This window comes from Nuphar pumila, chromosome 2 (assembly GCF_984573655.1).
Source record: "Nuphar pumila chromosome 2, dmNupPumi1.hap1.1, whole genome shotgun sequence".
Lineage (NCBI taxonomy): Eukaryota > Viridiplantae > Streptophyta > Magnoliopsida > Nymphaeales > Nymphaeaceae > Nuphar > Nuphar pumila.
Window position 1 is genome coordinate 135,558,736 of NC_143250.1, and position 25,347 is coordinate 135,584,082.

Below are 25,347 nucleotides of genomic sequence, written 5' to 3' on the forward strand. Positions count from 1 at the left end.
TAAAAGTAAACCGAATCTTCTACTGGTGCAAAGTAGCATTAGAATATTCGCAGAGTTCACAAATTTAAGTCACATTCATCTGATTCTCTAAGTTAGTCTCCTGGCATAACGAGGTAGAACATTGTGTCGCTTTATGAGTCATGATTCTCTTCCTTTTCATCTGGCATTACAACTTTGGTCATTTTATAATCCTTTATATAACCTCTTAATAGAATTAGAATGTAGTATTTATATTATAGGAGAGAATACAAATTCTAAATTCGTTATGGAAATATGATATATGGTTCTAGAGATCTCATTTTGATGTTACATATGTTTGATGGCGTGCATGGAAGGCACCACCTTTTTAGAAAGTATACAAATAATTTTAGCATCTTATCCTTCAAGCTCACCTTCCACTGTCATATCATCTAAACATTATTCCTAGTCCTAAACTAGATTGAAACACTCAGGATGAAATGGCATCTCAGTGTGAAACTTTCTGATGACCTTTTATACCATCGATTATTGGTTGAATTATTGCGTCACTGAACTGCACTTTCATCATACAAATAGCGAACACATAAAAAAATGCTTATTATTGCATAAATCTTCTATTTTGGGAAAATGGTATAGTAATATATGTAACTGAGAATGTTATGTATGCTAACAAAACCTACAAGATTTTGATTGCCCATGGGATGCATTTAAGTTAACTAACCTGAAACCTTTTGAAAATAGAGAGAATCAGGTCAGAGTTGTTCATCCATTTGTTGAACAGCAACCAGAACACCCTCGAAAGCTTTTTGTTTCAGCCGTTCATTTTTTGTACTGTAGATGCCATTCATCTAAAACTTGAATGGCTCTCAAAATTTGTGAGACCCATCTAATAAACAACGTATCTATCCAAGGTATTCTGGCTGCCGTTCATCCAATGGATGAACAGCATCCAAGGCAGCTCTCACGGTATACAGTCAGAAACGACTCTGACTTGATGCACTCTTTTGACAATATACTAGAGATGTGAATTGCACCGCAATTGATAGAAGCAGTATAGGAATCAAAGTAGGAAAACAGTCAGTTTCAGATTTTTGTAGGATTTGAGAAGCCAGTGAGAAACAATATGAAAAAGTTTAAAAAGCAACATGTGAAATTGTATGAACATAAAAGTCAAGATTTCTAAACGAATTGAGATTCTTAATGGAATCACAATTTCTTAACACATGAATAGAGATTCGGAGTAACTCATTTAGGCTCTGTTTGAGAATCCATGTTAGAGGGATTTGCAAGGAGTCCACATAAATACAAAAACAAGACTTCAAGAGATGGGTTTTAAAGGAGTTCTTGTAATATCATGTATCTTCATACTCAGTTAAATTTTGAGATTTCTGAAATTTGGGTTAGTGTTGAGGAAAAATCGATAAACTCTCAAAGTTGGGATGTGATAATTGAGTTTGGGCGTGGCCGAGGTCTCATTAACAAGACCGAAATGGGCCAATTAAAAGGTGATAAAATGTTTTATTTTTAACATTTAAAATTGAGTTAAATTTAGGCAAATTTCAGAGGCAAAATTCAAATTATATATTGATAGATGTGTCTCGAAATTCTGATTTCAATGGTATATTACTTTTTCAAATTCAGGCTAGGATTAGCCCGAAAATCATAATTTTTCAAAAAAGGTTCATCTCGATGGGACTGGCTATGAATTAAATCAAACCGAATTTGACCCATATGATCCAAGTTAACATGGATCTAGACTCAGTTCAAGACCCATATTAATTAGAATCTTATCCAGCTTAGAATCCATATGAATTTTAGATATAGATTTGGATATTGGATCTGAATCTAAATCCAAATTTTAGATCCAACGAAATTAAAACTTTAAAATTAATATCCATGGTTAAATTAAAGGATTTTTAAAGTGAAAAAGACTTCTAAAGGGATAAAGCACCCTCTAGAAGCTTCTAAATATTTAATTATTAATAAATAATTAAATTATATTAATTAATATTTAATTCTAAATTTTGAAGTTGCCTAATGGTGGAGACTCTAGAAGAGTCCACAATGGCTAGGAGGAAAAAAAATATGGTAAGAGAATAAAAGAAATAGGAAAGAGGTTTGAAAATTCAAGGGGAGTTTTAAAAAAAAATGGAAAGAAGAGTTAGATGGACTCCCATATGGGAAGTCCAATTTCCAACCCTCTTTAGAAGAGCTGGAAAAGGGGAGGCGTCACCCCCTAGATACCTTTATTTAAACTCAAAAGGAAAAGGGGGAGAAAGAAAGAAAGAGAGGAAAAGAGAGAGAGAAAAAGAGAAGAGAAAAAGAAGAAGGATCTACCTTATTTTTCGATCATCCGACACTTTCTTGATCATTTTTTGAACTTTAAAAATAAGGTATGGATTTCTTCTTTTGATTCAAATGGAAAAAAGAGCATAGAACATGTTTAAACAATGTTTTTAGTGGAAAATGAGAAAATCTGATTTCTTATATATATATATATATATATATATATATATATATATATATATATATATAGAGAGAGAGAGAGAGAGAGACCTACTCTTTCCAAAAGGCGATTTTCATTGTGGATACACATGTTATATATATGAAGCACGCACTCGGTCAGATTTGGATTGATATGAACCTTGCAACGATAGACAGATATGTTCAATCATCTGCGCTATCAGATCTAACGAAACATTTTGTTACACGTGGATGAATGAAGGATTGTTTATATTTAGGTTATCATTCTCATGTGCTGATGTATAGATGGAAATAAGAATATATATATATATATATATATATATATATATATATATATATATATATATATATATATATATTATGGTTCCTTTTATTTCGGTTATGTAAACATAACCTACTATTATATGCTGAGTCCTTATAAAAAAAAATGTAAAACTGAACTTGGGCAATAAATTTCTGATTAAATCCCAACGAACTGCAGGTCAGCTGGGCATTGTTAAATGTTGTTAAAAGCCCAGCGGATGGTCGGCTGGGCAGATTTAAAATTTCTAGGCATGGTATTAAAAAAAAGATATTTGTAAAAAAAAAATTGGCCAGTTTCACAAATATATATAGATATATAGATATATAGATATATACATGTGTGTGTGTGTTTATCCCACATGCAATCTAAAAAGTTACATACGTTAATGTCCAAAACCTTACACGTAAAGTATCCAGATTTTTCTCATGTTATTTTACATGTTTAGATATTCAGATTTTTACCCATGCAAAATTTCCACAGGATAAGTGCACAGATTTAGCAAGTTAAAAGAACATTTTATATATGTCAAATGTTTATCTCATGATAACCAAGATTCCTTAAGGAATCAGAATTTCAATCATAGAAATCGAGAATCTCATATCCATGTCACAAGATTAGGGATTTGCATCACCAAGAATTGCAATTCCTGACCAATTCTGAATTTTCTTTGCCGGAATTACAGTTCCCATGTTACCAGAAATGATTTTTAACTGTGCAATTGCTCATCTCATTCATTCACTGAAATAATGTACCAAAAAATATTTTAATCTAGCAACTCATTGTTTGGACTCACTATCAGTAACAGGCATAACATTATAATATCAATCTAGAGACATTCTTGGGAGATTTTTTTTCAAGCACCATAAAAAATCATCGGAATACTTCTGATCATCCCATTCTGCACATCCTTTTCACACTGTCAAAAGGAAGAAGAAAAAAATTGATCTTATTGAGTTTGCAGCAGGTCTGTTTGGCCCAAAAAATGGTACATTTCCAAGAGCAAAAAAGATATTTGAGATATTTACTGATTAACACAAAAAAAAGAAATTGCAGAATTTTTTTATCTGACATGGATCATCCATATTCTAACTGATTTTTGAGCAGCAGATTATGTTTGAGCGTGTTTGTACAAGTCACTGTTAGCCAATGGCATCTGATACTGAGGACCATAAAGACCCACCCCTACATAAGATTTTGCAGATTTTGACAACAAAAGTGTACAAATATGGGACGAGAGAATTTACAAAGGATGTCACATTTCAATTGACCGCGAGGATTAACTCCAGCTCATAAAAATAACAGAGCAACTACTGCCCTCCTGAAGCAGATGCTGTTTGCAATGGGATACCAAATTCTCAACTGAAATGGACAGACAACCTACAGAAAAAATATATATATAAGAAATGATGCACAGGCATGGATAAATGAAAGAGATGAGATTGAAAAAATAAAAAGATAGCATTTACCAGAAGAAATAAAAAATACCACAAGGTCCACAACCATCTTGAAGCATCATGTGCCTTAATGAAACCTCAGTCATCAGGTTTGCTCCTTCCTAAGTTCAGTTTCAGTAGCATTATCCACACTAAGCTCATCGTTCTCCATTTCCTTCACCATTTCAAGTTTTCTCAAGAGATCCAACCTCTCGGGTGCATATGTAGATGGTATCTGCCAAGAGAGAACAAAACCCAGGTAAACAAAGTCCGCATCTGATACAAGGGATTTATGTACATGCTGATGAACAGAGGAAGAAGATAAGTACCAGGGCAGGCACATATCTTTGAATAGCAGCAAGGATTGCTGCATGTCCAACTGCTGTAACCTGAAAATTGACAAATGTATCGAGCATTTTAGAAGGTGAAATATAAAACACATGTTGCATGCAATTTCAAGTGAAAACGCATGTTGCATGCACTGTCCCAGGAGCTAAGGGAATGCAGGATTATGTCTTCTTTGCAAATCCACAAATATCTGGAAGATATGTGAGAGTTACTTGTAAACATGCAGAATATCTGAATACCAGAAACCACACTTGTGAAACATCATGATTTCTGGACAAAAAACTTCTAGTATTTTCAAAATATAATTCCTTCAATATCCCGAGTGATATAAAGCAGCCTTCTGGAACTAGTACATGAAATGTAAACATACTGAACTCATGTAAAAAATGCCTTTTTTCTGATGCACCTTGGTATGTGGTGAAATTTTTGCTAAGCTAATTTTTTTAATGAGAAATTCGTGCCCAGATTCCTCTTATTTATTATATAACTTTGAGATCAGTTTACCCAATTAACTGCATTAAAACAATGATAGACAAAATAGGTACCAATTAGCAATCAAATATATGTTCAGCAACAGAAATCTGCAGATGTGGAATTCATTCCATTGGTGAAAAAGAACAAAACATGAGGTCAAAGACAGACTCTTGGCCTGCTGCAACCATTTATTGGTTCCAGCCATCGGATCGTCCTTGAAGATATACATGTTTCCTTCTCTTTGCCCTTCATAGTACGTCCTCTTCATGCAAAGATCATTCACATAAATAGAAAGAGTAAAAACAACACACAAGTTGGTATCATCAACTAACTTGGAAAGACACTAGATTCTTTTTAATATTTGGAAAAAGAAAGATATTTGACAACTGAAGACTAGGAGACATAGGAATAGAAACCTTTCCATTATAAGTGATGGGATGTCGAGTACCATCTCCAGTAATGACTATCATTTCCAAACTAAGGGATCAAATCCCAAAATTTACCGGCATCCCCAGTGATATGATTGGCTGCCCTTGAATCAACATACCAAACTCCCTGTTTATTTTGTTTTAAATTGAGTCCTGCAAGTGTTGTCGACAAAAGTTGTCTATCTACTGGTGCCTAGGCCTCTAAACTCGTCCTTGCCCATACTGATTTTTCTTGAATTTTAGCCTCTGAGTTGTATTTGGGATCATCCTTAAACCAATAATATTTCTTCACATAACCTAGTTTCTTGCAGACATAACATGTAGGAATTCTTCTGCCTTGATTTGTCAGCGATGGAATATTTGAAAGTGGAAGGAGACCTCGGCCTCCATGATTCCCAAATCGTCCACTTCTTCTGCCACCTCTCATTCCATCCTATCCTATGCCATACAGAGAATCAGATATCAATACATCGGCATTAGATGAATTACCTCTCGAACCTCCTGACATGTTCATTTCAAAGAGAAGCAGCTTTGACCTTAATATTCAAATTCTACCAACTCAGGAGACATAATAAAGTAGTGCAGACAACGCCATATTCTGGCCCCAATCCATTTAGTGCTTGTTGCACGTTGTCCTTCTCTGAGACTACACATCCAATGGTTGTAAACTGATTTGTGATATGCTTCATTTTGTTTGAATACTCCATTATGGACATGGACCCTTTCTTGAGATTTTGGAACTCCTTAAAAAACATGACCCTTGCTTCAGAAACTTGAGAATATGGTTGAACCACACTTACCCCAAAGTTCCATAGGAGTGCAGTCATTGGGTAAGCTGATCAAAACTTCCTGATACAAGGTAGACGTAATGTATGCCATAAGTGCTTGATCGTGCTTCACCCAAGAGACATTCAAGATTGTGAGCATGGATTACAGCAGCCCCTTTATCATCTTTCTTTTCCTGCACAATGAATTTTGGAGGGCTCACGACCGAGCCATCGAGGTGACCCGAAAGATCTTGGTTGCGAATGAATGGGATAATTTGTCATTTACAGGTGAGGAGATTAGTGTTGTTAAGTTTTTCATAAACAAGTTGATTTAAAAAACTAGCAGAAAGGGATGAGGATACCGAAGAATCCATGCCGAATACAAGGTACAAAGAGAGAAAAAGTATGAATAAGAAGAAACGGGTGCCAAGAATGAAAAAAAGAATATAGGATTATCAATCTAATAACAGAAAATTATAAACTCAAACAATTCGAAATATACAGACTGTCAGTTTTCTGTAACAATTTTTTTTTTGCTGCACATCAGAAAGAACGAAAAAACAGATTAACTGGAGCACCCAACTCAATCTGAGTAAATAAAATGATCCAAGTACTTCTTCCTGTCTTTTTTTATTTACTATTTAGAAGAGATGCATAACCCAGATTTGAAATTATAACCCAAATCTGAAAGAGTAAGTCAGAATGTTTTTCTTCACATGAATATAACTTTCATAGATCTAAAAATGGATTTAGATCTAGAAAAATATTTTCAAGCTAGAAACAAGAAAACAAGATTGATTTAGGGTTAAAAAATAAACCCAAAGAACAATAGCAGTAGGAATCGAAGAAAGGAGATAGGAAAGAATGGAATCAAGATATACACAGTGAAAAGAAGGAGAAAGGGGTTGAGAAGAAATATTCACAGCCAAAGTTTCGATCTTACTTTGATGATCAGGTTTAATATCAGACCTGGTCTGATACCATGTGAACCGGGTTCATGTTGAGGAAGAAAGAATATAAGAGGAAGAAGAGGATGCTACAAAACCCCCAAAACACCAAAGCCTCAGATGTATGGCTTCTCTTCTATTATATTAACAACTTACCTTTTAAGAGTACTTGTCCATTTACAGCAATACCCCATATTTCTAAAATCCTACTATGCAAGATAAAGGATAGATATAGGAAACATAAAATACACCAACACATGGGATAAACCATAGTTACCGGAAATGCCTAGTTAAGTGGAGAAGCGCACTTACCCGAAGTGTGTTTTGAAAGCGCGAAACGTCACACTTCTGAAACGCTCTGGGAAGCATCAAAATTTTTTGGGAAGCGCGCTTCCCATTTATGAAAAGTGTTCTTCCCCCTCGCTTCCCTCATTTTTTTTATTTTTTTATTTTTGTATTTTTATTTTTATTGTTTTTTTCTTTTTTTGCTTCCCTCTCACTTCCCCCTCGCTTCCTAGGTCGCTTACCGTTCGCTTCCTAGGTCGCTTCTGAGACGATTCCTAATTTGGTCCTAAGTCATTTTATGCTTCCCGCTTCCTAGAATTTTGAAAGTACTTTGCTTCCTGCTTTTGCTTCTTGTATCTCTTCCTACTCTCGCTTCATCGACTGGCAACCATGGGAATAACATAAAATAAATCAGTACTAATGCATCTCAGTTCTAGATCCAGATCATGGATCCAAACCAAATCACGTCTCAACACTTAGAATCCAAATGGGTTGCTCCCAAAGATATGGAACTTATGCGTAAGCAATAGTAAGATCATCTCTTCTCCGTAGGACTACTCCTTTGCCAATAGAAGAGGTTTTTGCTCAAATTTGCCAAGAAGAAACTCAATTTGGCTTGTCTAAAGTAGAAGATAAAGTATTGGCCGCATCTTGACCCGGCAACTATGTGAAGACGTACAAGCCTCCTTAGTTTGGAAGACAATACAACAGAGGCTCAAGAAAAATCATTTGTCATTATTATAATGAACCAGGTTAAATCAAACCGGCATGCTCCAAACTCAAAAACAAGGTGGCTTATGTAGAAGAATCCACATCCAAGAAAGGAGAAGCAAGCAAAGATGGAGGAAATCCCAAGGACTCCATTGGTCAACTAACAATGGCACTTCAACAATTTCTAAAGACTTTCATTGACTTCAAGTGTCGCTATAGCTTCTTCTTCCCCTCCTCCAGGTATGTATTCTTGGATTCTTGATTCGGAAGCCTTATTTCATACAACACCTCATGAGAATGCTCTATCTGACGTATGCATTAACTCTAAATTGTCTTATGTTTCTAGCGCGGATGGAACTTGTTTAAAAATTAAAAACATTAGAACTTTAAAAGATTCTCAATATTTTTGTTTTATGTTGCAACAAGAAAAGGAAGAAGAATACCAGGAGGTACTCTCTCTCTCTCTACCTACCTATTTCTTCTCCACTATTCCTTCTGAAGCTGAGGGTCGGAAAGTGAGGGTTTCGACAGGAAAAAACAAAAAATTGCTTCTTCTTCCTCCTTTTCCTTCCTCCCTGCCTTTCACCAGAGGCAAAAAAAATGGGTATAAAAAAAATTAGTTTGGGTTGGGGTCAGGTTTGGGTTGGACCCGACCCGGAGCAGTGCGGGACCGACATAGCCGCACTGTGTCTAGTACAAGCACCCATGTCATCACGTGTCGACATGGGTACGGCAGCAAAAGTGTTGTGCTAAGTCACATGGGTGCGGGTGCGGGTGCAGGTGCGAGGGTGCGGCACTTTCAAAAACCTTGGGTGCGGGGGTGTGGGGTGCGGCAAAAACAAATAATATATATATATATATGATATTATTTATATAAAAAAAACTCAAGCATCAACAATTGGAGAGTTGGAGAAATTCATTCAACAAGAATCTTTTGGAAGCAAATGAGACAGATGAGGACATGACACAAGTGTAAGTTGAAGTATCCATGAAACGTAGTGTTTATATTCAAGATTGAACATGATCTAGGAGTAGACATTGAGCCCACCCGGTCTGGCCCGAACTAGACTCAGGCCCATCCAAAGCCCTGCCCGACTCATGTTGCTGAGAACCCCCTCATGTCGATCTTTGGCAAGCAACCTAGCATGTCTGTATTTCAAGGGAGAGTTGAGAAACACGAACAATCGGACAAATTGAGAAACCTCAACTTCTATTGTAAAATCCCACGTAAAAAAATCCTTTCGGACTCGGGTCGGATCTGGATCTGATCCAGACCCGTAACCCATTAGGGTTATTAGCATGCGAATGTGAGGGTTAAAACCCTCGCATATTTCAAACCCTCGCAGCCTCCCCTTCTTCTGAGAAAGGAAACCCCTTCGGGGTTTCTTGAATCGGGCATCCCTCGAGCCTTCAAATAATCGCAGAGGGGGGGGACCCTCACCGCCTGCGCCTCCCTCCTCTGCCTCATCTCTCTCTCAATCGCTCTCCCTCTGCCTCGACTCCCTCGACTCGCCGGAGAACCGGTATACTCCAGAACACCACCAGCCCCTGCGTGCGTCTGCGAGCTCAACGCCATCCCCTCTCCTTCCTCCCGATCGTCGTTGCCGCCGTCGTCGCCGTGACCTCGCAGGTAAAAAGCCTCTCCTTGCGATTTTCCTTTTCGGTTGGGTAGCCGAAGAACCGATAGAGGACCGACAACCTCTGTCGTGCCCTTCCTCTCTCCTTTGTTTCCAATCAGGGTCTCGACAGGAGGTTGGTGGCTCATGCCTCTCTGGCCTCTCTCTCTCTCTCTCTCTCTCTCTCTCTCTCTCTCTCTCTCTCTCTCTCTCTCTCTCTCTCTCTCTCTCTCTCTCTCTCTGTGTGTGTGTCGTCGGAGGGTCGGCAGTCCCCTGTCGTTCCCTCCCTCTCTCCCGTGGTGCGCCGGAAGGACAGCAAGGAGCCGATGGCCCCCTGTCGCGCTCTTCCCTCCTCCTCTGCTCCTTGCCGGAAGGTCAACGCACCCAGGGTCGGGTTGACCGCACCCGGTGCCGCACCCGCGTCGAGTCGCGTTGACGCGAGTGTGGCACCCTGCTAGCCGAATCCCTGTGACATAGGTGTTGTGTCTATGTTACATAGTTGTGTATAGTCCGGAAAAAGTGAACTCAATGTAATTTGATGATGAAAACAAACACCAAGAAACAAAATGCCAGTAAACAATATTCAGAAGTGAGCCTCTCATTAAAAATAAATAGACTGTGAAGCACACAAAATTAGCAGTAGTATTAGCAATAAGTAGTTCCAATGCCTGAAAAACTGAAAGAAATGTATGATTCTGATAATACTCACAGGTAGAAGCATAAGGATGCCAATTGGTATCACAGATGCCAAGTCTGATACAGTTCTCTGAAGGGCCTTCTTTTCCTTCTCAGTAATTTCATCACCGGTAAGCACCCTCTTGAGTAGGACAGTTGCTGCTGCTACATCTATCGCTAAGAGTTGGGTACCCTGCCACACATCCTGCTTTTCACAGAAAAATAATAATAAATCAGGAATCATCTTTTATATAATATAAATAAAACCTGGCAAAAAATCATCGTTGCAGATATTTTATAAATATGATATCTATCTAGTATGATATATGGAATATAGACAAAGATGGAGTACTGTAGTATTTCTATTGATCAGTCATGTCATATAGGGCCAAGTTGGACATCAAATTACTTTGATTTGAATTATCCTATGTCACAGTGACACACCCTTTTGGCTTTCGGCATGTTTGGGCACACTACATGCTAGCAACATAGTCAAAATGTGTCAGAATCCGTTTGACCATATCCAAGCCATTTTTTCCAAAAATAACAAAACAAAAATTTGGATAGTTATGTCCTTTTCCTGAAAAAAAAACATTTTTTCAAAGATTGTTGTCACGTAAGCCCATCACACCACTTGCTGGTTTAAAAACCTTCTGATTCTCACTTTATATAGATGAGAGGGTTCCACCAGCTTGCCATATTGAGTGATATGGGACTAAACTTGCCTCCTTATTTTTAATATTACATATATTAGGGTTGTTTTTGCCCTAGTTGTTGACTGATACTGCTATTATCTGGTGATTGGGTATGCTTGGTTGAATTTTATGCAAGTTTTTGGTTTCGTAGTACCCGACAGCTATATTGTGTTGGCTGCTACTGTTTTGAGGCTGAACTAGCTTGGGTCTCTAAATTTGTTCCATTTAGTAGAGTTCGTGGTGCATTTGGTGTGGTTGATGATAGTTTTTGTGTGGTCTTTGTCATCGGTTTCACATCATTGATACATATTGTGAAGTATTGTTGGTGGCCTTGTTATTTTGTTGGGTGTGCACCTGGAATCAGCATCTTTTTGTGCCCAGATAGCTGCTTTTGTGTGTATTGTGCAGGAATTTAATCATTGTAGTTGGGGGTTGGTGTAAAAATGGAGAAAGGAGAATCCATTCAGCTTGTCTCCGTGAAACTTGATGGGACGAATTATTGGTATTGGTCTATGTCACACGGACTCGGCTCCAAGGTCGACGCACCCGCATCGACACGCACCGACACGGGTGCGTCTCGGACTCGATCAACCCGACCCTGGGTGTGGTCAACGCTCCCAGGGTCATTTTGGTCCATTTTTTGGAAAAAAATTAAAATTTTCTGGGCTACAGAATTAAAAAAAAAGTCTTGGGGGGGCTTCCCCCCTATAACCCCCCGCCAGGGGCGCCCCCCCCCCCCCCCCCTAGCTGAAACCTAGTTGTAGTTTGGCCTGCTGTCAGCCCTTTACACATATACTATAAAATGTAATATGATAAAAAAAATAAAAGGTACATAGACAAGAACAGGCATTTGAGTATGATAATACCGTTCCAGCTTCTTTTATCTTGTCAATCGATTTCCCAATTATACTTTCCTTCTTTTGTAATTGTATTGATGTTATGCTTGGAGTTTCTGTCACGAGATTGCCACTGGAGTTTTCAGTGATAAAAATTTCATCCTGAAAGAAAAATATATGAATGCCATTACAAGGTGCTAAAAAGTTTCCTCACTCAGACCCTCTGCCATGAAACAAACCAAATTAATGTGAAAACCCTGAGGTGGTGTGAAGCATAAACCTTCAGGGGAAAAATTTAAGATTTATTGTGGAACTGAATGATAGTTTCAAAACAAGAGATGGAAGGCAATGGAAACAAAATCAAAACACCAATTGGGCAATGATGGCATACAACAGCTATCAAATTAGCTAATGATATATGCAAACAAAAGAAGTAAAAAAAGTACAATCTAAAGTCAACAAGAATTACCAAGCAAAAAAGTGCATTCATAACCCACCGATTGAGTAGAGTTCAAGCAAGTTACATAAGGGAATCTGAAGTTTTAAGACTAAAAGGTGGCAATGAAAATGTCAATAGGTTTCAACTTTTCATTACCTTGTAGAATCACCACCAGCATCAAGAAAAAGGTTTCAACTTTTCATTACCTAATAGAATCACCACCAGTATCATAGAGCCGGAACAACATTTTTAACATTTCTTGACTATGACGTCATTTGGATCTTACCATAATAATGATGAAATATTGCCATTTGAACCAATATTATCTTTAAACATAAAGATTTTTTTATGAAAATATATCAATAAAAGGTAATTTAAAAAATAAACCTAAAAGGTGGATCCAGAATGAAACTAAGAAAGAGAAACCAGAAGTATATATCAGTTTGTGAAACATATCAATAATGCAATCCCCACTTCAATGTGTTTCACTGGACATAAGGGATTTGCACATTAAGCAAGGTGGATCAGGTTAAGGCATTCGAGTTGAAGGATGCTGCTAGTTCAATACCCACGGTGTGCATCTCTTGCTGCAAGGTCGAAGCTAATGGGAAACTATCCCCGATGGGCAGGAGAATACTCTGGGCCCGTAAAGGGACGCCTGAACCATAATGATAGTTTCTCCTAGTTAACTCAAAAAAAAAAGCACTTCCTAACAGGCATTAGAGGAACAAGACATAAATTTAAATGTCCTATATCACTAAACTAAAATCATAGTTACATGCAAACAGAAGAAAAAAAACCATTAATGAGAATACTACAAAAGAAGACCATGTACCTCCTCATTTTGGGCATCAATAGTACTTCTTTGCACACGCTTCTCAAGTTGAACGAGTTCATTCCTCAAAAGTTTAAAACGATAAATCTCATTTGATTCTACTTCAACATCTCGAGTAATAGCAGTACCAGCTACTTGTGGTTCATCATCCTGGAAAAACAGAGAAAATGTACATAGGCATCCATACATTCCTAAGAAACAATGCAAGTAAATAACAGTACACAAAATAACTCTACTCAAATAAATGTGTTTATATGATATTAGATTTGGAATCAGTTCAATGAATTCACAACACGAGTCATTGTTGAATCATAATTTCATGTTTGCACTTTAAGTCACAATATCATAAATGAACAAGTAACTTTCACAAACTTACCAACAATAGCTAAATTGTCTAAATCTCGTTTCTATGTAATTTTCGTGGATGGTTTTTCTCGCTATACTGGATCTATTTTTTGAAATCTAAAGATCAAGTATTCTCAGTAATATCGCATATTTTCACACTTAGTTAAATTTGAGATTTTTGAAAATTTAGCTAAGTATAGAAGAAAAATCGTTTGAACCTCGATATTAGACCGATGCATTTGAGTCTGAGCTTGGCCCAGGTCTCATCAACTAGGTCTAAACGAGCCATTTAAAATGTAAGAAAGAGTTTTATTTTCTACCTTTAAATTCAAGCGAGATTCGGGTTATTTTCGGGCAAAATTCAAAATTGATAATCATGTGATATATCGTTGGATGTGTCTCAGAATGTTGAGCGCAACGATATGTTATTTTTCTCAATTCGAGTTCCAGTTGGCTCGAAAATCATATTTTTTCGAAGAAGAAAAAAAAACAGTTTATCGGTTCGGATTCGGATTTACATCGGACTGGATCCAATGGATTTAATCCAAATTAATATGCATCTTGACTCTATCCAAGACCCATATTAATCTGGATTTGGTCCAGTCCAAAACCCATTTGGATTTTTGGAGATGGATTTGGATCTTGGATCCAGGTCCATATCCAAATTCATGCCCAACAATTTTTTAGCTTTAAATTCATTAAAAAGCTTTCAATTGGAGTTAATTAAGGTTAAGAAGTCTCCTAAGTTAATTTGGTTATTTTTGGAAACTTCTAAATAATTATTAATTATTTAATACTAAATAATTAATTAATTTTATTTAATTTCGAATTTTATTTTTAGGGTTGTTTAGGACTTCTTAAAGGAGTCATTGTACATGTCTAAGTAGGCTAAAGAAAGTTTAGAAAGACCTTTTAAAAAATTAGAAACTTTGAAAAAAAGTCAAATTTAAGAGAGATGAAAAATTTTGGAAAGAGGGGGTATGGGTTTCCTCAAAAGAGGAAACTCCCCATCTTCAGCCCATCTAGAAAGGGCTCGAGAAGGGGGGGGCACCTTCCTCTTACCCTATTTAAGATAAAAAAAAATGAAAGGGAAAGAAAGAAAAGAGAAAAGGAAAAAAAAAGAAAAGAGAGGAAGGAGGAAGAAGAAGAGGGAGATCACTTGATCTCCAGCCATCCGACGTTTTCACCATCAACACCATTCTTCTTTTCGATTCATGGCAAAGGTACGGGTTTCCTCTCTTGAATCAAGTGAGAAATTGAATGTAGATGGGTTTTCCATCCTTGGTTTGGATGGTAATCCATAGGAAAAGAGTAGATCTTTATGTCTACTTTAAAACACATGGAGGAAGATTTATAGATCCTCTTTCATGGACTTGTTTGTGGTTTTATTCATCTTTTTAAGGAATAAATTTCTGTATATGCTAAAACAGAATTTTTATTTATTGTATAAGTGTTATTTAAAACTTACTTTCGATGAAAAATCGATTTCCATGGATGACCCATGTTATGGACTGTTAGAGGCATGTAAATATCTGATGAAACAATAGTGTATTCATGAATTTTTCAGTAAGTCTTTATAATGGTGTTGTAGTTGAGAAATCTGAATATGCATGTGTTCTTGAATAAGTATATACATGTAAGCTAAATGTTCATGGCATGCATGTGTTTTCGATTCATTTTGGAACAAAAATATATGTGTGCTCTTAAACATGAATCTGCATGTTCATGCTAATCTGATGATAATTCTGCATGTGCATGTATTTTTAAACATGAATCTGCATATTCATGTGAACCTGATTATGAATCTGCATATCCATGTACATTTGAAAAGGAATCTACATAAACATGTACTCTTGAATATAAATCTTTATATTGATGTAAATCAGATTATAAATATGCATAGTACATTGGTTTTCTATAGTAATTACTATCTGTCAGTCCAGACCTGACAGGTTGGACTGCCTCGTCATAGCTGGGGTCTATCCGACCCCGTGCAGGGCACTGCAAGGCCCAGCCGAGTGGGCTCGGCTGGGCAGACACTCTACAAAAGGTCTTTTTTTCAGGCATACTTGCTGACATCTTAAACCAGAAATTTTATTTTAATTTTTCTTTATTGCTCATGCGAGAATAGCATGTCCTGTTGAATACTTCATGTTGATTTGTTCTTATAGATTCATAGGAAACTTTAGATGCCAAGAATCTGTGTGCTTGTATCTGGGTGTTCATATGTATATTTATGAACATGACAGTTGAACGTGTATGGATATTGACCATATACATTTGTATGCATGCATACCCGAAATAAAACAAACCATAGTTTGTCCCTGCACATTCGAAGTTGTTCGTGTTATTTTTGTGTGACGTTACTGGGTTGGCTGGCAGCCCAGCTCGGCTGGGCTGGGCGTAACCATCTCCTGCCAGGCCCAGCCGAGTAGCCAGCTCGGTAGGTGCAGGAAGCTGCCAGGCTCAGCATGTATGTGCTGGAATGTTTCAGAAAAAAAAGAGACTTATGTAGTCTGGCTGGGGTCTGTCAACCCCCAGCCGGCTACTAATTTGTGGCTGAACAGCTGCGCGTTGCACCCTGTTGAACACAGTCGATGTTGCCGGTCTGTTGAGCAGGGTGGGCAGCAGCTGCAGCACCTGTTTAGGTGCAGCAGGATGGGTTCAACCGAACCAGCCCGAGTGTCAAAAATCTAGGTGCAGCTTTCTACAGATTTTGAAACATGTGCATACATTTATTTGTTTTGTGTATCTCACATACCTATTTGTTAAGATATGCCTATTTAAGGTGTTATTCCAAAAATGTTGTGTGTGTTTACTAGAAATTAGTGTGTGCTTCACATGTGTGTTATTGCATGAATATTCATATGTTCAAATGGAGATGATTTATGAATGAAAGAATGCATGTGACATGAATTTGGGTATTGAATGGAAGCATACACTTAACATGAATGTGTGAACTCATGCACATGCATATGAATGTTATTGTTTCGTGCACATTGTCAAATTGGCATATGTGAACGAGCATCGGAAAGCATGTGGACATTATTGCATATATGGCATATTATGATTTTTGCATATGATGCATCGATGATCAAAATGAATCATCATAGGCCTGGTGAGCCTGGAGCTTGGGTTGTTCCTTCTTTACTAGTTTTTATACATCGCAAAAGTCACATTGATATTGTTTCACTATACTGTAGTGTTTTATGTTTTTCCACAGGTTGTGGTTTTGTGACAAGCCTCGCGTTTGGATATGCGAATTTGTGTTACAAATTTTGCATGATGAATGGCAAATTAATTGAATGACTATTAATATAAAAGATAAAAAAACAGTGTAATATACGTTCTGAGATATCCCGTCGTTAGAATGAGACTCTTAGAGTTTCAATTTTGAAAAACCACGAGAATACAAAAACTCCGTATGCATTATTGTTAGCCTTGAATCCGATATTGAGGTTCTTTCTCCTGACCACGGTTTTAAATAGAGTCAGTCATTTTATCTGGGAGTAGTGTGTAGACACTAGAGTTACCGAAAGCTTCTTAGGTAGGTGGGAAGCTCAGTTTCCAGAAACTTGCTTTGAAAGCGTGATACTCCTCGCTTCCGAAACTTCATGAGAATCTCGATTCTCCTACGTTGCTTCTATATTTCCCACACGCATGGTCTATGTTTCCTATATGCTTTTCTTATATTTTTTTTCATGTATTTTCTCACTTCCCATGTACTTTCTCTAAATTGGTAACCTTCATTGTTAGATTTTAACAAAAATTTAACTCTTTTAGTGAAAAATCATGAAATATAAGAATGATCAATTTTATTTTAGTTTTTATTTGTTTTTTGTTCGATTCCTATTAAGTTACCATAATGCTTCATTTTTTATTCATATTTCTCTTTCAAATTGATACTTCGCTTTCTGCTTCCTATAAAATTTAAAATATCTCGCTTCTCGCTTTCGCTTCCCGTATCGTTTTACGCTTTTGCTTCCTAGTTTAGCAACCTTAGTAGACACAACTGTTATTTTCGTATACCAATAAAGTGACACTTGTAAATGCGAAAGTCCCTAGTGTCTCGACATTAGATGTGAGGACAAATGTTCTGAAGGTTGATTCGGTCGAGGGCTAAGTTTGGAACTCAGTAATAAAATACAATATGTGTGCTAAGTTACCCTAAGAACCCTACTTAACCTCAGAAATTCTTACACATTTGGTGTATCCGCAAGCAACAATAATAAAAAGATAAACTTAAATTATGTGCATCTTAATAGGGGCATCCATATAATAAGAGAACTTGATTAAAGATAATAATTTTATTCATGCATGTGCACAAAAATCATGCATATTTCTGTTATGCATTTGTTCCCTTGTGATATATGAGTGATTGCATAATATATATTTTTTATTGCATGATAACATGTCTTTAATACATAATTAATGTTCTTTATTGATAGTAATTGTTCCCTCTTATTTAGCACTTGTTCTTTATTGCTTAAATGATTGCTTAAATTATGAAATTATCATAATTGCATCACTCTAGATTATTGCATGAATCTTATATGTATTCCTTATGCTTATGTGTTTCATTAGAGGGATTCGTACACAGAATTCTTTAGATTTCTGACACCCTTACTTTTGTGTTTTTCATAGCTTCAAGAGATCAGTGAGGTGACTTACTTATGAGAGGAGCTACGAGGGAACTACATGACTGCTTGACAGGCTCTCTTGAATAGCATGGCTCTTTTCTTTTATTTTCTTTTATTTTCTTTTATTTAATTTTTTTATGCACTATGATATTTTACAATTGTCTTATGACTATTATTTTTTAATTAATAAAGTTGGTTTGCTATAATTTGGAAGATGGGTATAAGATCCCTTGTGATTCTTCGAGTTTCCTAGTTGTGTTGGAACTATAAAGGCCTCGGGTCTCTGAGAAGATTTCCACAATGGTTTAAAAAAATTTGCACTTTTTCTTAGGTATGAGTTGGGGTGGTTACATTCTCCGTCTTTCAAAAGTTTAAAACCCATGTTGAAAATCAGGTTTCTCATAAAATATTGCATTTTCGTAGTAATGGTGGTGATGAGTTTGTGTTTGTGGCCTTTTCCAATTATCTTGATGATCATGAGATCAAACGTGAGTTGTCTTGTCCACAAACCTCTTAGCAGAATGGGGTGGCGGAGAGAAAGCATCGGCAGATATCTTTTTTATCAACCATATGCTACTTGCTCCTCTTGGAGGATACTCGCTTTTCTTTATGATTCATGGGAAGCAACCTGATCACTCTCTCTTAAGGACCTTTGGGAGTAAGTGTTTCGTGCAATATTCACGATTCGTTGAGAGATAAATTTTCACCTAAGGCCCAAGTGTGCAAGTTTGTTGGATACGATGATACTTATAAAGAATACCGGTGATATAATCCCATTATTGGTAAATTGATTATTTCACGGCATGTTATATTTCATGATAATGAGTTTGATACTCCCCCACAATGACAGCAACCGCATTAGCCCAGCTCACACAAACAGTCATCGATTTTTTGTCCAACAACAATCACATCGTGCCCAGATCAGCCAACAGCAGATGGGCAGCCAAAGCTTTCATTATCAGCCCCATGTATTGATCATAGTACTGCAACGAACTTGAGCGCAGCATCAAATTCCTCGCAGTAGAGTGCTCCTTTAACCTTTTATCTACACACGTATCACAGGCGTCATCATAATGCTCCCAAGGAAGATATGGTTCAGCCTCCTACTACTGATTTGACACCTAATGTTGATCTGACTCAGAGTTACCAGAAGCACCAATAGGCTTGGGGAAGCGCCTACTTTGATTATGGAAGTGTGTTTCCCTTTAATGAGAAGAGTGTTTCCCTTTAATGGGAAACGCGCTTTCCATTAAAGGAGTGAGTTACCTAGTTAAAAACTGTTTTGAAGTGGGTGGACAGCTTTACCCTTTTCTTAAACTTTTTTCCCCTAAAAAATAAAATAAAATATTTTCTTAATGATGGCAAAATGGGCATTTTTGAAAAAATCGTAAAGAAACAAAAACCCAAATCATTGGGGATTCTTGTTTCACATTTTCACAACTCTCTCCTCTCTCTCAAGTTCTCAGCCACCGCCAGTGCTCCATTGATCTCTGGCATTCTTCACCGACTTCTGGTATCCTCCACCTGTTAAAATATAAAACTGTACATATATGTATATATAATAATATTATATTATATATATATATAAATACATTTTTAATTTCTTTCTTTTCTGTATTTTTTTTCCTTTATTTTTATTTTTTTGTCTTTATGTCATCTAGTTCAGTTTGAACTAGAATGACTGTTGCTAGTCAAGTCTTGTCCAGACTTGACTAGCAATAGAGCTGTTGGACTGACAGAGTCCAACAGCTCTTAATAGAGCTGTTAGAGCTGTTGGACTGTGCCCAACAGCTCTATTGAGTCCTCTTTCAGCTGTGTATATAAAGGGGTGCAGCCCCTCTTGTATTTTACCCCAATGCTTCTTAAGCAATTGGTTTTTCATATCAATAAAGAATACATTTTTATTTTTATTTTGTTTCCAGTTATACCCTTTTTAAGGGTTATGCTTTAGTGTCATTCTTGACACTTGCTCTTGTTAATCAAAGCACGTGTTTCGAAGATCCCCATTTCATTTCATGGTATCAGAGCCGCGGAAGTACTAAATCTTGAGGAAAAGCTGCCTCGGTTTCCGTGCCCGTTTGCAAAAGTGTTCGCCACTTGAAGAGAAGTGTTTTATCACTTCATTGGAGAAGATTTCACATCTTGTTGTATTGTTTTTTTTTTCTTTCTTTCTCATTTTCCTTCTTGTTTCTCTTCTATCCCTATTCTTTCTCTCCTTGTAATCGATGGATGACAATGATAAAGTCACCATCATGCCTATGAAACTAAGCGATACGAACTATGTAACATGGGCTTCAATCATGAAGCACCATATATGGGGAAAAGGCTTATGGGGGATTGTGGATGGTTCCGATTCGGAACCTAAGCTATCTCTTACTAAAAAGGAGGGAGATAAAGAGGTCCCTCTATCGGAAGAAGAGAAAATCAAGGCTATTGCCTCATACGAGAAGAAATGGAAAGAATGGAGAATATCTCATGCGAAGATAATGTCATGGCTTATCAATAGCGTTGACATTAAAAAATGCTCAAGTCTTGCCAAATTTGATCATGCCGATAAGGCATGGGAATACCTTAAGAATATGTATTCCCTTAAAGATATTGCACACGTGTGCAACCTCCAAGAAAAAGTTCGAATGATGACACAAGGAGACAAAACTATTCGTGAATATTACAATGGGTTGTCCGAACTTTGGGAAGAACTTTCCCTTTTAGAACCAAAGTGGCATTGTGCCGAAGACATCGAGCTTCGTCAGAAACAACTCGATGCTGAACATTTTTACCAGTTTATCACTGGATTAAGGCCGGAATTTGAAACCACTAAATCGGCCCTACTTCACCGGGGAAAAATTCATTCTATTGTTGAAACTATTGAAGAGTTAACAATGAAAGAAAATCATCTCCGGAAAGGTTCTTTAAAAATTGAAGATGATTCCGTTTTAGCCGTGTCTAGACCAGGGAATCATGTTCGATCATATAGGCCTCCTCACTTTAACCGACAAAATGGTGACTATGATAAGAAGAAAGTTATTTGTCATCACTGTCATGAACCGGGACACTACAGGCCACAATGTCCCAAACTTAAGGAGCTGAGAGAAAAAAGAGCTGCAATTGCTGGATCGGAGCCTAAAGATCAGGATGCACCAGTTTCCCTGGCCCAACTAATGGAGATTCTTCAGCCTCTCGTCAAAGGTGCCTCTTCCTCATCTGAAGCTTCAACCGGCGCAGCAGCCTCATCTTTTTCTGATTTAGGTAAAATTTCTTGGCTTCTTGACTCTGGTGCATCTTTTCATATGACCCCAAATAATCAAAGTCTATCCAAATGTGTTAAAAATAAAACAAGTGTGTCAAAGGTCTTTACTGCTGATGGGACTTCTCTTGAAATAGAAGGAATAGGAAATTTTGAAAAAATTTATAAAACAAAAAATTTTTTTATTCCAGAAATTAGACATGTTCCCAAATTAAATTTAAATCTTTTATCTGTATCTCAAATTTCTGATTATGGGTGTAATATTTCTTTTTCTTCTCATGGTTGTTGGGTACAGGATCGTCAGTCAGGCAAGCTGATTGGGGAAGGCCATAGAGAAGGAGGACTCTATTACATGGATTTTTTGGAAATGCCGAAGAAAGCTTTTTGTTATAATATTCAAAAAATAGAGTTGGAACTGTGGCATAAGAGACTTGGTCACCCACATATAGCCAAAATCCAACATTTTCCAAATCTAGGAAAATTTTGTAACTCTGAATCATTTGATTGTAAAGATTGTATTCTCGGCAAAATGAAAAGATTACCATTTCAGAACAGAACCTTTTTCTTTCAAGACCACTTGAATTAATACACTCGGATGTTTGGGGTCCTGCACCAGTAATTTCTAAAGGAGGATTTGTTTACTATGTTATTTTTGTCGATGATTTCTCCCGACATACGTGGATGTACTTTCTCAAACATAAGTCTGAAGTATTTTCATACTTTCAAACTTTTCATAATATGGTTAAAAACAAATTTCAAAATGATATTACTATTTTTCGCACAGATTCAGGGGGAGAGTTTTTATCCACAGATTTTCAAAATTATCTTAAATTGCATGGCATCACACATCAAAGATCTTGTCCTTATACACCTCAACAAAATGGACTGGCAGAACGAAAACATCGCCATATTATAGAAACCACTAGAACTTTATTAATAGCAAATCAAGTCCCTAAAGACTTTTGGGCAGAAGCTGCCTTAACTGCCACCTATCTCATTAATAGGATGCCATCTTCTTCGTTACAAAATATCACTCCCATTGAAAAACTAATGAACATTTCTCCAGACTACTCTAGATTAAGAATATTTGGGTGCAAATGTTTCATATTTACTGACAAAAATGATAAACTTTCCCCTCGTGCGATTCCCTGTGCCTTTTTAGGATATGCTGAAAACCAGAAAGGTTATAGATGTTTTGACTTCAAAAATAATAAACTATATGTGTCTAGAAATGTTTCCTTTCTTGAAAAGGAGAGCTTTGATTTTAGAAAATTAAAAGACGTCACTGAGTACTCCTTTTTGCTAGATCTAACATCAACATCTGATGAATATGACCTTGATTGTAACTTTGATGATGATCAAAGAATTATTGATCTTAATGTTGAAAATGAAGAAGTTCATAGAGATACTAGTATTCAATATTCCAGGCGACAAGAGTCTAATACTCCATGTGCACTTGAGAAATATTCTAACATTCCAACTAGACAATCATCCCGAATCTCGAGGCCTCCAGAAAAGTTTGTATCATACGAGTCTTTCTCACCCACATATAGGGCAGTTATTGCATTAATTCACTCATATGAAGAACCATCCACATATTTTCAAGCAAAAAATGATATCAAATGGATAGAAGCCATGAAAGCTGAATTAGATGCACTTGAAAAGGCTTCTACATGGAATATTCAAGATCTTCCTCCAGGGAAGAAAACTATAGGATGTCGATGGGTTTATAAAATTAAAACCAAGAGTGATGGTACTCTTGAAAGATATAAAGCCCGTTTAGTAGCCAAAGGTTATGCCCAAGAATATGGGATTGATTATGAAGAAACCTTTGCTCCGGTGGCTCGTATGACTACTGTCCGAACCTTAATTGCCTTAGCTTCTATCAAAAAATGGTCTATTTTTCAAATGGATGTCAAAAATGTTTTTTTAAATGGAAAGCTAGTTGAAGAAGTATATATGGAACCCCCTCCTGGTCTAAGTATTCCTAAGGGTAAAGTCCTTCGCTTAGAAAAAGCTCTTTATGGACTTAAACAAACACCAAAAGCTTGGTATGATAGGTTTAGTCGTGTTATGATTGATATTGGTTTTCAATTCTGTTTAACTGACACTGCTTTGTTTATTAAGAATTCTGATGCAGGGATCATTGTGCTTCTTCTCTATGTGGATGATATGATCATCACCGGAAGCGATAAACAGGGAGTTAAAACAATCAAAACACTTCTTAAATCTCATTTTGAAATGACTGATTTGGGCTTGTTGAGATATTTTTTAGGCATTGAAGTTGCTTATTCTCCTAGAGGATATTTATTATCTCAGACTAAATTTGCTTTTGATATTGTTTTCAGGTCTGGTATTACTGATGATAAGAAAGTTGACACTCCAGAAGTTGTTAATGTTAAAATGAAGATTGATGATGGAGAACTTCTTGCAGACCCTACTCCTTACAGACAGCTTGTCGGGGCACTTTCCTATCTATCCATTACCAGACCAGATATAGCACATGTTGTTTATACAGCAAGTCAATTTCAACATGCTCCTACTTCTGTTCATATGGGAGCAGTCATGCGTATTATCAGATACATCAAGTCCTCTCTTTCACGAGGACTTTTCTTATTTTCCTCCTCTTCTCTTGATTTAATTGCATATACTGATGCTGATTGGGGAGGTGATCCCAATAACAGACACTTAATCACTGGCTTTTGTGTCTTTTTAGGGGAATCATTAATCTCGTGGAGGTGTAAAAAGCAGCAGAAGGTATCTCTCTCATCCACCGAAGCTGAATACAGAGCCATGGCAACCACGACCATGGAAGTAGTTTGGCTCCGACGACTGCTTGCTGACATGGGAGTTGAAGCAACAAAGGCTTCACAAATGTGTTGTGACAACAAAAGTGCGATCTACATTGCCAGTAACAGAACATTCCACGAACGCACCAAACACATCGAAATGGATTGTCACTACGTCAGAGAGGAATATCTACACGGGATAATTGATCTGCCATATGTCACTTCAGAATATCAGTTAGCAGACTTCTTTACAAAGCCTCTCGCTGCTCCCCGATTTCACTTTCTCTTAGACAAACTTTCGCTCATTGTACCGTAAGTTTGAGGGGGAGTGTTAAAATGTAAAACTGTACATATATGTATATATAATAATATTATATTATTATATATATATAAATATACAGTTTTACATTTTAACACTCTCCCTCAAACTTACGGTACAATGAGCGAAAGTTTGTCTAAGAGAAAGTGAAATCGGGGAGCAGCGAGAGGCTTTGTAAAGAAGTCTGCTAACTGATATTCTGAAGTGACATATGGCAGATCAATTATCCCGTGTAGATATTCCTCTCTGACGTAGTGACAATCCATTTCGATGTGTTTGGTGCGTTCGTGGAATGTTCTGTTACTGGCAATGTAGATCGCACTTTTGTTCCATCTCTTTGTTTCTTCAAGAACATACACCCCTTTTGCATCCTCTCTTGTTCCATCTCTTTGTTTCTCTCTCATTCTCCTTCTCTCGCTCTCTTTGTTTCTCTCAATGGCTCTCCTTGTCTCGCTCTCTTTGTCGCTCCTTCTCTTCTCACTCACTCTCACTCTTATCAGCCCCGAGCCTATTGGCGCTATAGCATCACATCAATCCTGACTCTCCTTGCCTCGCTCGATCTTTTTTTATGTTGGAATGCAGATGTGATTTGATTACTATCTTATCAATGTCATTCGATTTTGACAGAGCCCCATGCAAAATCACTAGTAAGACCCTCGAAAAACCCAGTACCTTCAAACCTGATCCTTCACTTGTTTACAATTTTTTTTAAATCAAAATAATGAGGAAGGTCATCTTCTACTTCATCATT

General features: G+C 37.0%; 1 protein-coding gene across 4 annotated transcripts in view; it reads right to left on the bottom strand.

The window, feature by feature from the left end:
• Window positions 1-3,795: 3,795 nt before the first annotated feature.
• LOC149847208 (uncharacterized) overlaps window positions 3,796-25,347 on the bottom strand; it is a 57,767-nt gene continuing 36,215 nt past the window's right edge. For 3 of the 4 annotated variants that reach the window (XM_089996869.1, XM_089996867.1, XM_089996870.1), the window contains 6 exons: window positions 13,257-13,406; window positions 12,013-12,144; window positions 10,486-10,656; window positions 4,530-4,589; window positions 4,234-4,435; window positions 3,796-4,144 (listed from right to left, as the gene is read on the bottom strand). In XM_089996869.1, the coding sequence (XP_089852995.1) occupies window positions 4,307-4,435; window positions 4,530-4,589; window positions 10,486-10,656; window positions 12,013-12,144; window positions 13,257-13,406 (642 nt within the window). In that variant the 3' untranslated portion in view covers window positions 3,796-4,144; window positions 4,234-4,306. The remainder of the gene's footprint in view (window positions 4,145-4,233; window positions 4,436-4,529; window positions 4,590-10,485; window positions 10,657-12,012; window positions 12,145-13,256; window positions 13,407-25,347) is intronic. The other variant, XM_089996868.1, reaches the window with a different exon arrangement.